At 42.4% G+C, this 16093-nt stretch overlaps 1 protein-coding gene across 4 annotated transcripts in view; it reads left to right on the forward strand.

Moving 5' to 3' along the window:
• ccser2a (coiled-coil serine-rich protein 2a) overlaps positions 1-16093 on the forward strand; it is a 625227-nt gene that overhangs the window by 230327 nt on the left and 378807 nt on the right. For all 4 annotated transcript variants that reach the window (XM_059640304.1, XM_059640306.1, XM_059640305.1 and 1 more), the window contains one exon: positions 7445-7574. In XM_059640304.1, the coding sequence (XP_059496287.1) occupies positions 7445-7574 (130 nt within the window). The remainder of the gene's footprint in view (positions 1-7444; positions 7575-16093) is intronic.

Genomic DNA, 16093 nt, shown 5'->3' on the forward strand with positions numbered 1-16093 from the left:
TAAAGGATCTTACTGTGTGCAAACTGCCTTTTCATAAGTCATTAATGAGATGTGGGTATCTGTCTAGAATGGCATTTATTGCCCATCCCTATTTGCCCTAAGGGCTATTAACAGTCAACCACAATGCGATGGCTCCAGACCCACCTGTATGCCAGATCAGGTAAAGATGGCAGTTTCCTTTGTTAAAGGGCATTAGTGAACCAGATAGATTTCTTTTTTATCGGAAATTGTCAGGCAAGTCAAGTTTATGTCTTGACAGCAGTATGAAGGAATAAATGAATGGAATAAGTTACTTAAGTATACAATTCAAAGCTCAGAACACAGGATTGGACCCTTCTAATTCTAGGTGTTTTTAACTGAATTTAAATTCCACCATCCGCCATGATGGTTTAGATGTGCCCCAGAACATTATCTGGGTGTCTGAATTAATATACTAGGCATAAAATCACTAGGTCATCACCTCTCCTTAGGCTCCAGTACTTAACAAACTGTCATTGGTTTTGAAGCATCCTTGGGATATTCCAAGCATCTGGAAGATTGTTCTTTTATTTTTTTAAAATTGAGAGCTTGATGTGGAATGGTAAGTTTGCTTTTGGATAATAAATAGTTAACAGTTAGTTGCTACAATATTAGTTTTATAATTGGATTCATGGCCATAAAACAGACAAAATGAGGGAAGGCATTCATGTTGGAGGATGCAGTTATAAAATGTGCAGAATTGTTCACTTTGATTATGGAATCAGGACAGACAAGTTGTAAATTAAGTATATTGCATAAAGATGTGAAGTATTATACAAATTGAGACAATGCAAGGGATGAATGGGATTGAAGTAGCACAATGGCAGTTAGAATCCTGACAATAATAAAAGGCAAGAAACTTTTGATGTCTAGACAACATAATGAAAATATTTATTGAAGGGAATAAAATACTTAAGTGTATAATTAAAAAATTAAGACATATGTTTAGATGAATTCTACTGAAACTTTATAATCCATCGTATAGTATAACATAATCCATGCTTAAAGAACTGTCTTGCGACTTGGTTATGTCACAAAAAAAATCTGAAAATGTGCAGATTGAAGTATAAACTGATATTAAATATGAAGAAAATGAGGTCTCTGGAAAGCAAACAACAAAAAGGAATTCACTAACATTTCTTAGATAGCACCTTGCAAACTTGTCCGACTAGATGGTAATGGTCACAAGGGCAACAAACATACGGGAACACCACCTACTGTCACTTACCCTTCAAACCACTAACCATCCTGACTTGGAAATATATCACCATTCATTCCGTTTCTCAGGATCAAAATCTTGGGACTCCTGTTCCTAACAGCATTGTGGGTATGCCTCCAGCGGATGGATTACAGCAGTTCAATAATGCAGCTCACCACCATCTTCTCAAGGGCAACTAATCATGGATAATAAATGCTAGCCTAGCCAGTGATGCCCACTGCCCATAGCATATAAGCAGAGTATCTGCCACATTTCTCAAAAACGTCCGGGTGCTCCGGTTTCCTCCCACAGTCCAAAGATGTGCAGGCTCGGTGGATTGGCCATGCTAAATTTCCCATCGTGTTCAGGGGTGTGTGGGTTATAGGGGGATGGGTCTGGGTAGGATGCTTCAAGGGGTGGTGTGACTTGTTGGGCCGAAGGGCCTGTTTCTACACTGTATGGAATCCGGTCCTAATCCTTCATTTATAGTTAGAGATACTTTGTAAAGTGCACTGATTGTGATGCAGGAACACGCAGCAAGATCCCACAAATAACATTTATGAGACAGATGAGTAGTTTGTTTTTGGTGGTGTGAATGAGTGAGCTATATGGGTTGGCACACCATACTAACTAATGGGATGGTTAAGATGGTGACCTATTGATGTGTGTAATGTGGTCAAAAGTTGCAGGTAGTCAAACCGGCATATTCTGTTACTAATAATTCACATCCTTACTCATCAGAATCTGTTCACTTTCCACAAGGCACAAGTCAGGAGTGTGACTGGATTAGTGCAGCTCCAAGAACATTCAAGCTTGATGCCATCCAACACAAAGCAGCCCGTTTTTGATGTGCACCTGTTCCACCATTTTAAACATGGGTGCTGTCTCCACCACTGTTGCAGAGTCTGCACTGTGTACCATCTCAATATTTTCCAATCAACCTCTTCAGAGATGTTATCGCACACCTCTGGTGGAGGTGAGACTTGAACCCGGGCCTCTTCCTTCAGAGGAAAGAACGCTGCCACTGTGCCACAAGAGCTCCTACCACCTACAATAGCACTGCAGTAACTCACCAAAGCGCCCTCATTATACTTTCCAAACCTGTGACCTCTATTGCCCGGAAGTGCCTACCACTTCTCTTTAGACAGCCATGAGTGAATTTGCCTCCCCCACACAGACAAGAAAATCCACACCACCACCTGCAAATTTTCCTCCAAATCCCACCCGTATTAACTTGGAAGTATAACTTGCCATTCTTCACTGTCATTGTGTTGAAATCCTGCATCTCCCTTTCTAAGCATACTCAAACAGAGGTTTGATGTGAATCCTATGGTACAACACAAACTCTCGACTCCCAACTAAATGGCTTTTCCTTTGCCACTAACTGGGTGAAAAATATTCTGATGTCTTTAGTTTTCAGGCTTTTTTTTTAAAGCTTGGTTCATAGACCTATTGCCTGATTTATAGAATAATTAGAGCACAGAATGAAACATTTTAGTCTGTCATCTTTACAAGAGTAATTCACCTTCTCATTGCAGTTCTTTCAAATGTTTTCTCTTCACATAACGATCCAATGCTACTTTGACGGTTTCCATCATAGTCTTGGGCTGTGCATTGTGGATCTTATCGACTTGCTGCGTTAAAAAAATCTTCCTTCTGTCGCTGTTCCTTCTAGCAGTCTTGCTGGCCCTCAAATGCCCTCTGAAATGGCCTCAGAAGCCAGTTAGCTCTATGACACCATTATCACATCCTGAAAAAAAGAATAAAATCAGATGGAAGACTTGGTATTGACCTCAAAACTGGAAACGACAATGACAAACCCAGCCCTGTTGACCCTGAAGATTCCTCCTTCTAATGTTGGGGAGTTTGTGTGCCAAAATTAGGAGAGCTGTCCCGCAGACCAGTTGACCAATGGTCTCACATAGTGTGTATGGTATGACACCATTGTGTCATGGCTGGCAATCTCCCAAACAATGCCATCACTAACCTTAGATATTCCTTGTTGCAGTGAAGGAATTGATACTGCAGAAATGGCAGCAGTGTGTTTCAGCATTAGGAGGGAGTTGCCCTGGGAACCCTCAACATTGGCTCCAGGGTAACATTCTCTCGAAGCTGTGTGTGTAGCCGCTGCAATGCAATGCACACGTTGATCAGCATCAGCATGCCAATTGCAGCATAACTTCCAGTTCTGGAACTTGCTGCCATGCATGGACCTTGGAACTAGTAAGAAAATTAGGGGGAATATTGCTTCAAGGCCTGTGAAATTAGATTAGATTCCCTACAGTGTGGAAACAGGCCCTTTGGCCCAACAGGTCCACACCGCCCCTTGCAGCATCCCACCCAGCCCCAACCCCCTATAACCCCCACACCCTGAACACTACGGGCAATTTAGCATGGCCAATCCACACGAGTCTGCACATCTTTGGACTCTGGGAGGAAACCAGAGCACATGGAGGAAACCCACGCGGAGACGGGGAGAATGTGCAAACTTGGCACAGATAGTTACCCAAATGGAATCCGGGTCCCCGGTGCTGTGAGGCTGCAGTGCTAACCACTGAGCCACCGTGCCGCCCAAATCTCCTGGGATCGGGTCAAGCGTGGGCAAGTAGGTTTCGTACTGTTTATTACCGATCATCCTCACTCCTTCAGCTGATGCGCATGTCTTCTCCGTGTTGAAAACCCACTAAATGTTGCATTGAATGCAGCAAGGGCACAGAATGTACTTTGAGTGGGTACTTTAATGATCATCACCAAAAGTGACTTGGTAGCATTTGGCCAGACTGATAGAATCCGAAAAGACATGGCTGCTGGTGGCACTTGGCTAGGGAAACACCCAGAGGGGAAAAAATCATTTGCACAAAAACTTCTTGAGAAAGAACATGCTCGTCAAAATTGAGCTCCATTCTGAAGACAAGTCAGACCAGTTTGCATAATCATCAATTTTGCTAGTTTTTCCTTCTGGACAACAAGAGGGAAAGGCATACATGACTGTCTCCTCATCAGTCTGCCTGACACAAATGCATTGTCCATGACAAAAGGAGTCACCCCAACCATCATATGTGACATTGCCACCATGTTAAATGGGATAGATTCCAAACAGATCTAGCAATGAAAACTAGGTTTACTTGAGATGCTGTGGGCCAACAATAGAAGAATTGTATTCAAACCATCGTCTGTAACCTCATGTTCTGGCCTAACCCCTGCTCCTTCACTATTTCAGTAAAGTCAGGGGATCAACTTGGCTCAATGAAGATCGAATGTGGGCATATCAGGAGTGATGCCATGCGTTTCTAAAATTAAGGTGTCAATCTTGTGAAGCTACAACACAGGATTGCCTACACGTCAAAGCATAGCATAAACTTTACGCAATAGATAGGGCTAAATGATTCCATTGCAAACGGGTCAGTTCTAAGCTCTGCCACATTCAGTTATGGATGCTGGTAGACAATTAATCAGCCAGCAGAAGAAGGATACCTGCAACCTCATTGATGAGGGAGCCCAGCACATCAATGTTAAATACCAGGCTAAAGCATTTCCTTCCATCTTCAGCCAGAAGAGCTAGTTGAATGATCTGTCTTAGTGTCCTCCTGGGGCCCTTAGCATGACAGATGCCTGCTTCCAGCTAATTCAGTTTATTCCACATGATATTGAGAAATAGCTGGAAGCACTGGACATTGCAAAGGCCATGTGCACTTTTATGGAGGAGGGAAGCAACTTCTATCAGTATTTACTTTGTTGCGATCCCATAAACAAATTAATCGGCTCACTGTTTCAAATGTTGAATTTCTTTTTCAGTTTTGCTTTGGTATTTGACGGACTTATGTTAAAGTTATTGTTGTTTACCTAATTATGCTTCTCTAAAGTAATTCGCGGCATCTTTTCTATATTAAAATTGCAGTGTGGATCTCTAAGTTGTCAGTGGTCACCCAAATTTCAACCTCCAGCTCTGATTGCAATCTTAAAAAATATACCTCCATAACATAGTCAGTTGTTGGTCTTTACAGTTAAGTGAGTCTTTATTTTCTAGCACACACTGACTGTTTGACCATTACTGCGCATTTGATACAGAAGAAATGGCAAAATTGAAGATCCTTCTTCAGAATTGGACTTGAAATGCCAACCCTGTTTGCTCTTCACTGATTCTGCCAAACCTGCTATTGCTTCAGCATTTTTTGTTTTTTTTTGTTTCTTAGCTTCTAATATCCTTCCTGTCAGTGTTTTTTCCACAGGTGGTGCTATAACTGACTTTTATTTATAAGATCCTTTTGGAAAATCTTTGCCACAATCCTTGCCTTTAGGTTGTTGTGTCAAAACTCACTACTGTTCCACACTGCCATAGTTGTTAAATATCTCATGATAAATAATGTCTCTAGTTGTTGATTGGTTGACATGAAACTCTTTGTAGTTTGTTTTCACAGTTGTCAGTCAGAGGAATCAGACAGCTTTCCTGAATTGGATTTACCATAGAATTCTCTGGAGTGTACTTAAGCAGTCAAAGCTGCAGTTGCTTGATTATTCTATTTTAGATTACTTTTCTGACTTGAGGCATAAGTGACCCCGACAAGGCAATGTTTACTGTTCATCTTTGAGTACCTGAAGGTAGGAAGTGCCAAACATGAAGCTTGAAACTGGAAGTCTGTGTTGGCCAATCTGGATCAGGATGCCTGTTGCCGAAAGACAGCAGTGAACTAGTAAAGTTCTGATGACAATCTCACAGCTTTCACTGTTTGAGCCCACAAATTACGAGGTTGTTGGAATCCGATAGCTCAATTTCCCATGGTCAGATTTGAACTCAAGACCTCTGGGTTCTGAGTCCAGTACCATAATTATAAGGCTACAGAACCCGTGAAAACCCAAATATAGAAATCATTCATTCAGATTAATCCCATGGAATCTTCCACATTCACCGTAAAATTTTATAATTAAGAGCAACTAGGCCATTTAACTTCTGTTGGTGAATAAAGAGAAGTTATGTATTGCTGATGTAGGGTTGGTATCTGTCAATCTGTCACTCAGCCATTCAGTTGGACCATGATAGAGGTGTAGATAAATCTATTATTAACATCTCTTTCCCTCTCTGTATCTGAGATTTCACATCTATTCTGGATTTTTAGTTGTTAATAACTTTAATGATACATAACATTAATTAATGGTACATTAGCATTAATAATGCATAGCAAACACCAGATTATTATCAGTGTCTTAGTGGGTGTTGGGAGAGAAGTAATTCCCCAGTTCTTCTAAATTGGGTAAGAATGCCACTTTTGAATATGTACAGGATGACATTTTTCGAACATTTTTGGAGTATCTTTTCAATCTGCATTCAAATGCATTCAGATCTAACAAATTGTCTTGGTGTGTGCAAGGCAATAAACTGACAAGATTTTTTCTCGCAATACTCAAGTTTTATGCTACTAAATGACTGCTAAATGAATTCTTATTTTCTATATTCAGCGGTTTCTTATATATTCCAAGTTTATCGTGAATACCTCAGTTTTGAGTTTCATAACTAGCCATTTGTGATGAACATTTTGGACATTGTGGTAAACCACACCCATAGGAATCCTGATAATCCACACGAGTTTGACTTAAAATTGGGATGTGCAGGCAACATCTTTCTCTCAAACCATATTCAAACTTGAAAAGATTCAGAAAACGAGGATGTTGTCAGTGTTGGAGGGTTAAACTATAAGAAGAGGCTGAATAGGCTGGGGTTATATATCTGGTCAGCATGGACAAGTTGGACCAAAGGGTCTGTTTCCATGCTGTAGATCTCTATGACTCTGTAACTTTGCCTTTCAAAATGATCCAATTTGTTTTGAGTTTGTGGAGGTGTCAATCTGACCAGCTGAAACACAGCCCCCTCAGTTTGTTTTAGAGCACACTCTAAGTAAAAACCATTGGAGTGGTCCTGAAAAGCTTATATTTGTGGAAACCAATATCACTTCAAGGTGGTCAGGTAATTTTAGACAAATAGTCATTGCGAATTCCTTTAGGCTTTGTTCCTTTCAAGTACGACAGCATGACTTTTTCAACATGTGAAACATCTGAAAACATAAACGATCAGGAAAGGACTCTGAATGTATCTGCCTTTTGTGATACATCAAATTTATGGAGAAGCTTTTAGATCAAGCATGTGATGTTTTGTGAATTGTAATGGAAAACTGATGTAACAATAATATTTCAGGAAATATTATTCCTCATTTTTTTTAATGACATTTTCCTCAGAGGCCTGTGAAAGTATGGCTCATCTGGAAAGATCAGAGAGAGGAACAAGGAACCAAGGATTCTGGAGGAAAAGATATCCACGCTGGAATGGACAGGAACAGTATCACCATGGGAATAGTGAAACACAAAGGTATGGTTTCCTAGAAGGAGAGTAAAAACATCTTGGAGGGATATAGCTAAGTTTTTTTTTCCCCTGTGATACATTTTTCTCCATTTAATTCTATTTGTTGCAGTTAAAACTGAAATGCAAACAGAAAAATCCAATTATTGAGGAAGGTTATCACTCTTAGAAATTGAATTTAAGCTCGGTTCATGAAATATCGCATTGCTGTTTTGATATTGATTGTAATTTGTATGATCCAGAATTGAAATTTTTGATACGTGAACAGAATCAAAGCACAAGTAAAAATTGAGGTCAGTGTGTTTTTCTACTTGTGGCATTTATGGATGTCCAGTTTCTTGTAAATTATTTTTAAAATTGGGATGACTTCTGAGCGTTAGATTTTCAAGAATCAGTGTCATTATGTTGTGAATGGCAGGATGGGAATTTGCCTCTAGCCAATGTTCAATAAAAATTTTTCGCAAGGATGGCATTGACATGTAAGTTAGTTCTTCAAGCGGATGGAAACAATATAGGGAATTGTTCATTTGGAGCAAAATGTTGACAGCATATTTTGAGCTAAATTTTTATTGCACTTTTTCTGAAAGCGAACTGTAACACAGTTGTTCTGCACTGTACATTGCTATCACTTCTAAGCATATCGTTTTACACTGTTTTTCTAGCCGTTAGTTTGGCTGCAAGAACAATCCACGGTGCTTGATCTTCTAACTTTTATGTTCTCTGTGACAAAGGACTGGCCTCTTGCCGGCACCTGCCCACAGTAGTTTAATGATGGAGCTAATAGGTACAAACAGTGTTCTGTAATTCAGTTTAATCTTTTAATTTGGCCTTTAAAAAGATTCTGAAGTTTCTTAAATAATCTGAGAGGTTAAATCACAAAAGAAGTTATCTGACCACTCTACATTTGAATAGCTGCAATCAGACTGCTTTAATACTTGAGAGATAATGGGTCGAGATAAGGGTGGGGACGGAAAAATGTCTTGGGTGGTGGGGTCGGATTGTAGATGGCGGAAGTGTCGGAGGATGATGCATTGTATCTGGAGGTTGGTGGGGTGGTGTGTGAGAACGAGGGGGATCCTCTTTGGGCGGTTGTGGTGGGCGCGGGGTGTGAGGGATGTGTTGCGGGAAATGCGGGAGATGCGGTCAAGGGCGTTCTCGACCACTGCGCGGGGAATGTTGCGGTCCTTGAAGAACGTGGACATCTGGGATGTGCGGGAGTGGAATGCCTCATCGTGGGAGCAGATGCGGCGGAGGCGGAGGAATTGGGAATAGGGGATGGAATTTTTGCAGGAGGGTGGGTGGGAGGAGGTGTATTCTAGGTAGCTGTGGGAGTCAGTGGGCTTGAAATGGACATCAGTTTCTAGCTGGTTACCTGAGATTGAGACTGTGTGGTCCAGGAAGGTGAGGGATGTGTTGGAGATGGTCCAGGTGAACTTGAGGATCCCCCTTGTTCTCTCACACCACCCCACCGATCTCTAGATACAACACATCATCCTCTGACACTTGCGCCATCTACAATCCGACCCCACCACCCAAGACATTTTTCCATCCACCACCCTTGTCTCCCTTCCGGAGAGACCACTCTCTCCGTGACTCCCTTGTTCGCTCCACACTGCCCTCCAACTCCACCACACCTGGCACCTTCCCCTGCAACCGCAGGAAGTGCTACACTTGCCCCCACACCACCTCCCTCTCCCTCACCCCCATCCCAGGCCCCAAGATGACTTGCCATATTAAGCAGAGGTTCACCTGCACATCCGCCAATGTGGTATACTGTATCCATTGTACCCGGTGTGGCGTCCTCTACATTGGGGAAACCAAGCGGAGGCTTGGGGACTGCTTTGCAGAACACCTCCACTCGGTTCACAACAAACAACTGCACCTCCCTGTAGCAAACCATTTTAACTCCCCCTCCCATTCTCAGATGGCATGTCCATCATGGGCCTCCTGCAGTGCCACAAGGATGCCACCTGAAGGTTGCAGGAACAGCAACTCATATTCCGCTTGGGAACCCTGCAGCCCAATGGTATCAATGTGGACTTCACAAGCTTCAAAATCTCCCCTTCCCCCACCGCATCCCACAACCAGCCCAGCCTTTCTCTGCCTCCCTAACCTGTTCTTCCTCTCACCCATCCCTTCCTCCCATCTCAAGACGCACTTCCATTTCCTACCTACTAACCTCATCCCACTTCTTGACCTGTCCGTCTTCCCTGGACTGACCTATCCCCTCCCTACCTCCCCACCTATACTTTCCTCTCCACCTATCTTCTTTTCTCTCCATCTTCGGTCCGCCTCCCCCTCTCCCTATTTATTCCAGAACCCTCTCCCCACCCCCCTCTCTGATGAAGGGTCTAGGCCTGAAACGTCAGCTTTTGTGCTCCTAAGATGCTGCTTGGCCTGCTGTGTTCATCCAGCTCCACACTTTGTTATCTCTGCTTTAATACTTGTTTTTGTTTCCAGAAGGCAAAGTGTAATTGTAATGTCCAATCTGACTAGACTGATGCGGTGTTATTTCAACATAGATGTAACTGGGGCCCTGACAGGCATGTACGTTTGTATCCAATTGCTTTTCTGTAGATGCTTAAATTGAATTGCACTAGAAGGAGTCACGAATTGTTTGTTTGAGTTGAAGTTTGACATAGAGGTTTAATCAAGGGCAATCTGAGATCCTTAATCTAAAGTATATTATAATGCTTTGAAGCACAATGTAGTGAAGATACAGCAAAATTTTAGGCGTTTGTATTTCTTAGTGATTCTGATGTGGTACCATTTGAGAACCTAGAGAATTTTCTTGTCACCATCTTTGAAAAACATCTAAGTCAATTCTTCAAGTTGTTCTGCTTTGATAGTCTGGGGTATGTATATATAGAGAAGACCTTTATGTTGCTTTGTAATATGTGTTGCTTACATATTGCCTTCCCATATAAATTGAACAGCGAACGTTCTAAAATAAATTCTATTGTTATCACAGTGTGTGACTGTAGATTTCATTTTACATGCTATAATGCAGGGCATTTACCTGCTCAAACCTTTCATTGATCTGATGTGAAAAAGCATTTCATTTAACTTATCAATAAGTGCTCAGGTAAGAGGTGATTTCCAACTACTTCCATTCATATTAACATTCACTTAAATAATTGTTAGCACTTACAACACTCTAATACTGGACTTTCAGCTAGCATTTAGTACTAATCCTGTGGAAATTTGATATATTGCCAGCAGTCATTTACACTCAAATGTCAATGTAAAAAGGACTTTCAGACACAATTTTAAATTATATAATAGCTTAAACAGTAGAGTAGTTCATGCTGTTTCTGATTCTATAAAACATGTGTGCTTGACTGATAACAGTTGCATGCTTCTTTTATATATCTCATTCATAAATGTCAACCAGAAGTTGCTTTCAACAAACATGTTAAAACATTCCAACATTCTACAGTAAGCAGTGCCATGTTTATATAAATAGCTAACTTTAAATAAGAGAGTTAGTTGGATTGTTTCTGATATTTAGAAAGTGGCTTTGGGCAACAAAGTCCAGACTTTCTCATGCCTTAATTATTCAAGGGAATAACCCTGTACGCTGCGTGTTATTCACAGATTCATAAGTAGTATTCACATTAGACAGAGAGAATGTGTCCCGAATCGGGCAATTTCAAAACGAGGGATTGTAGTTTTAGAATAAGAGTAGCAGATTTAAAACCGGGATTAGGAGAAATTACTTTTCTCAAATGGTCATGAGTTTCCAGAATCAGAATAGCTTTTGTGGTCACATGCAAACGAATGACACCAGTGAAAAGTTTGTAATGTGACCTCTTGGTGCCATCTTAGGTATGGAGTACCAAGGTGCAGATATTTTAAATGTTGTTACAGAGCTTAAAAAAAAGGTTATCATGGGAATAGAGTTTAAAAAGTCCAGAATGATAATAAAAGTGACAATAAATACTTAAGCTTCAGTCCCTCTCCAACATAAGTCAGCGCTTGTCAGCCCGAGAACGTAAGACCACGTTGTCCCCATGTGCCAGCCTCCGGCCAGCACTCGCTTAGGAGCCACTCCAGGACTTGGCCTGCGAATCAGCCCCTCCTTGCCCCACTGTAACTGCGGGACCTGGCCCATGTTCAGCTCCTGCTCAGGCTCCGGCTGCAGTCTGTCTCCCTCGACTTCACTCTGCAGGTAAGGTAGGGCAGTCAAAAGTTGGAGGCGGAAGAAAAACCAGCTACAAACGTATGAAACTGACTACCTCCAGTGAGTGCAGTGGATGTTGAAGCACTGAATAAATCTAAGGAGTGTATGAGCCACTGTTTATACAAAAATGGGTTAAAGAATGGGGAGAAGTCAGGAAATTGAAATTGAGGCCAAGATGAAATAAGCTGTCCTTTGTCAGTATTCTGCAGGGAGGGACCATATCCTCCAGTATACCCTGGTCCACTTGTCCCCCGTTCCCAGCACCTCCCCATGAAGTAGCAGATGATGTAACACCTCCCCTTTATGTCCTCACTATCCAGGGCCCCAGGTAAAACAGTAATTTATCTACAGTTGTTTCAATCATGTCAACTGTATTTGCTATTTGCAGTGTGGTCCCCTTTACTATGGGGATACAAAACGTGGACTAGGTGATTGTTTTGCAGAACGCCTAAATTCTGCCTGTAAAAATGACCCCCAGCTTCCAGTTTCAACACACTGTGTTCCCAAACCAACATTGCTGTCGCAGGCCTGATGCAGTGTTCAAGCAAGCTTTCACGCAAGTCCAAAGAACAACATTTCATTTTTCTCTTGTTGACAATGTTGCCTTCAGGTCTCAACAATAACTTTAGAGCCTGATTTGGTCCTTCCATGTTTTTGACCCATCCCCACACTGGTCGTCTTGTGACAACGGTTGCTTTTAGCACAGCCAACCCGTTCCTTCCTACTCTTAGCTCTCATTATGGCTTCTCCAGTTTCCCTTCTGCACTGATCTACTTTGAGTAACCTCCTTGCTCACTACCCTTTCCCGCTTTTATATCTCTTAGTCGGCTCCATATCCACCTGTCTGGTCAACCCCACTCCCCATCCCCACCACCACCCAGAAACACCAAAACTTCATCTTCACCATTATTACCAGTTTTTCTAGCTGCTGTCAGCTCTGATGAAGCCTTACCAGACTCAAAATGTTGTCTGCTTTCTCCTGGCAGATGCTGCCAGACCTGTTGACTTTCGCCAGCAATTTCTGTTATTGTTTGAGATCAGCTGTGATGGTATTTAATGGTAGAGCAGGCTCGAGGCCCTGAATTGCCTACGCTTGCTCCAGGTTCTTGTGCCCTTACATAAATGGTACAATAATAAAACAAGCTACTGCCTTCACAAGAGAAATCGACAAAATCCCATTTAGAATAAAGCATCAATGAGTATAGGGAGGACTCTTATGGCATGGCCCTAGTGTCTCTTCCTCCGGGCCAGGAGATCAGGATTGTGTCATAACATGACTGAACAGATTGATTGAAACTCTTACACAAATTTAGTGACAATTTCATAATAATTTATAGTTCTGTGTAGATGGTGACCAATAACCTTGGTCATGGATGTGAAATGTTAGCTCAGTTTCTGATCAGATGCTGCTGATCTACCTAGCATTTCCAGAGTTTTCTATTATTATTTCAGAATTCCTGCATCTACTGTATTTTGCTGTGGCATTAATTGGCTATTCACTTTTTCCTCTGTAAAGAGACTGTGTTTCTTGATTTATGAAATGCTTGTGTACAATGTGTAATTCTAAATAAAGCCCAGGAAAAGTGTGTAAATATTGACTCAGTTTTTAACCTTCAGGAACTGGCTTGTTAAATATAACACATGGCTCTAAACTAAAAGCTGCTGATATGTTGCCATTGTAGTTAATCATGCAGAATGATGTCATTTAACTCCTTGTCTTTTTCAGGAATTTCCCTTGATTTTAAATTGTCAAATTTCTTTTAAAAGATGCATTGGTTCCTGCCACAGACATTTACTGTGCTGAAGCACTCCATTCTTCAATTATTTGTGGAATGAAATTTTCTTCGACCTCTCTGTTTTAAATTGATGATTATTGGCTTTGCATCGGAGGAAATTTTTCCTAATTCACTTGGTTGCACTGTTTCATAATTTTAGAAAAATGAGAAGACATTGGTTCAACTGGGCCTGTACTCATTGGTGAAGAATGAGAGGGAATCTCATTAATAGACTGGACAGACTGGGTACAGGGGTGATGTTTGCCCTGGCCAGGAACTCCAGAATCAGGGCAGAGTCTCAGGATATGTAGCAGACCATCTCAAATTGGCGGTGGGGGAATTCTTTCCACGTAGTGGGTGTTGAGCCTGTTGAATGCTCTACCACAGGACGCAGTGGAGGCTGTGTCACTGAATATATTGAAGGAAGTGCATCTCACTGGGTAGTGTACTGCAAGCCATGTTCTTCTCAAAGTCAGAACAAAAGTTAAATAGTTTTAATAAGTACATTAAAGCCCCCAATTTGCTTGGGTATTTGACCAAGGTTGACAGAAACAGAGGTTTCTGTACTCAATACAAATCAGTACTTATTGCACATAAATAGACTGTAGCTATGAATAAACAATTATGAACCATTGACATATGACTCTGATAGTTAAAATTCTAAACCTCATATCGACATTTCTTATAAGCACGTACAGACAGGAAATAAAATGCTTGTGATCGGCAGAGGGAGAGACTGGTAAGACGGTTCAGTAGAATCTATTCATATTGTTTGCTGATATGCTCCCGTTTGGATTCTCAGGACATGCTACTATTTGATTCTCCTTCCCCATATACTTTGATTTGTTTGGAGAAAATACTGGCTGGCTGATTCACACTTATAAAGTCTCAACCTTCCTGGTTAAGAGCCTCAGCTTACAGCAACTTCTGGGGGAAAGAAAAGTGGCTTTTGTCAGGCTTAAGGTGGTTTTTGCTGCAGAGAAAAGAGACAGTTCCTGCTTTGTAGATCTTTTTGCTAATGCTAGATGTTGTCTGTCCTTTAAAAACAATAGCTAAGCTATGAGTGAAATCAGCGTTAACAATTGGTTGTGCCATATATGTTATTTTCTTAAGGTACACCCATTTATATTGAGATTTATGGATACTTCCATTCCAAATTTAGGACAGGTGATTATTTGTCGTAAAAATGTAACATTGTGAGAGGTTGATTGTTGTTCTATAAACATGTGACTAACATTTTAATTTTAGTTTTGAGCCTGATCAAGATGATACAGCTACATTATGAAGGCATCATTAATGAATTGATATCATTTCATGTTGCATCTGTAGTTCTGCAGCTTTAATCTATGCTGAGTATTCTGTACACAATGACTTTAGCATGCAAGATAATAAAATGTGAGGCTGGATGAACACAGCAGGCCAAGCAGCATCTCAGGAGCACAAAAGCTGACGTTTCGGGCCTAGACCCTTCATCAGAGAGGGGGATGGGGGGAGGGAACTGGAATAAATAGGGAGAGAGGGGGAGGCGGACCGAAGATGGAGAGCAAAGAAGATAGGTGGAGAGGGTGTAGGTGGGGAGGTAGGGAGGGGATAGGTCAGTCCAGGGAAGACGGACAGGTCAAGGAGGTGGGATGAGGTTAGTAGGTAGCTGGGGGTGCGGCTTGGGGTGGGAGGAAGGGATGGGTGAGAGGAAGAACCGGTTAGGGAGGCAGAGACAGGTTGGACTGGTTTTGGGATGCAGTGGGTGGGGGGGGAAGAGCTGGGCTGGTTGTGTGGTGCAGTGGGGGGAGGGGATGAACTGGGCTGGTTTAGGGATGCAGTGGGGGAAGGGGAGATTTTGAAACTGGTGAAGTCCACATTGATACCATATGGCTGCAGGGTTCCCAGGCGGAATATGAGTTGCTGTTCCTGCAACCTTCGGGTGGCATCATTGTGGCAGTGCAGGAGGCCCATGATGGACATGTCATCAAGAGAATGGGAGGGGGAGTGGAAATGGTTTGCGACTGGGAGGTGCAGTTGTTTGTTGCGAACTGAGCGGAGGTGTTCTGCAAAGCGGTCCCCAAGCCTCCGCTTGGTTTCCCCAATGTAGAGGAAGCCGCACCGGGTACAGTGGATGCAGTATACCACATTGGCAGATGTGCAGGTGAACCTCTGCTTAATGTGGAATGTCATCTTGGGGCCTGGGATGGGGGTGAGGGAGGAGGTGTGGGGACAAGTGTAGCATTTCCTGCGGTTGCAGGGGAAGGTGCCGGGTGTGGTGGGGTTGGAGGGCAGTGTGGAGCGAACAAGGGAGTCACGGAGAGAGTGGTCTCTCCGGAAAGCAGACAGGGGAGGGGATGGAAAAATGTCTTGGGTGGTGGGGTCGGATTGTAAATGGCGGAAGTGTCGGAGGATAATGCGTTGTATCCGGAGGTTGGTAGGGTGGTGTGTGAGAATGAGGGGGATCCTCTTGGGGCGGTTGTGGCGGGGGCGGGGTGTGAGGGATGTGTCGCGGGAAATGCGGGAGACGCGGTCAAGGGCGTTCTCAATCACCGTGGGGGGAAAGTTGCGGTCCTTAAAGAACTTGGACA

This window comes from Stegostoma tigrinum, chromosome 37 (assembly GCF_030684315.1).
Source record: "Stegostoma tigrinum isolate sSteTig4 chromosome 37, sSteTig4.hap1, whole genome shotgun sequence".
NCBI lineage: Eukaryota > Metazoa > Chordata > Chondrichthyes > Orectolobiformes > Stegostomatidae > Stegostoma > Stegostoma tigrinum.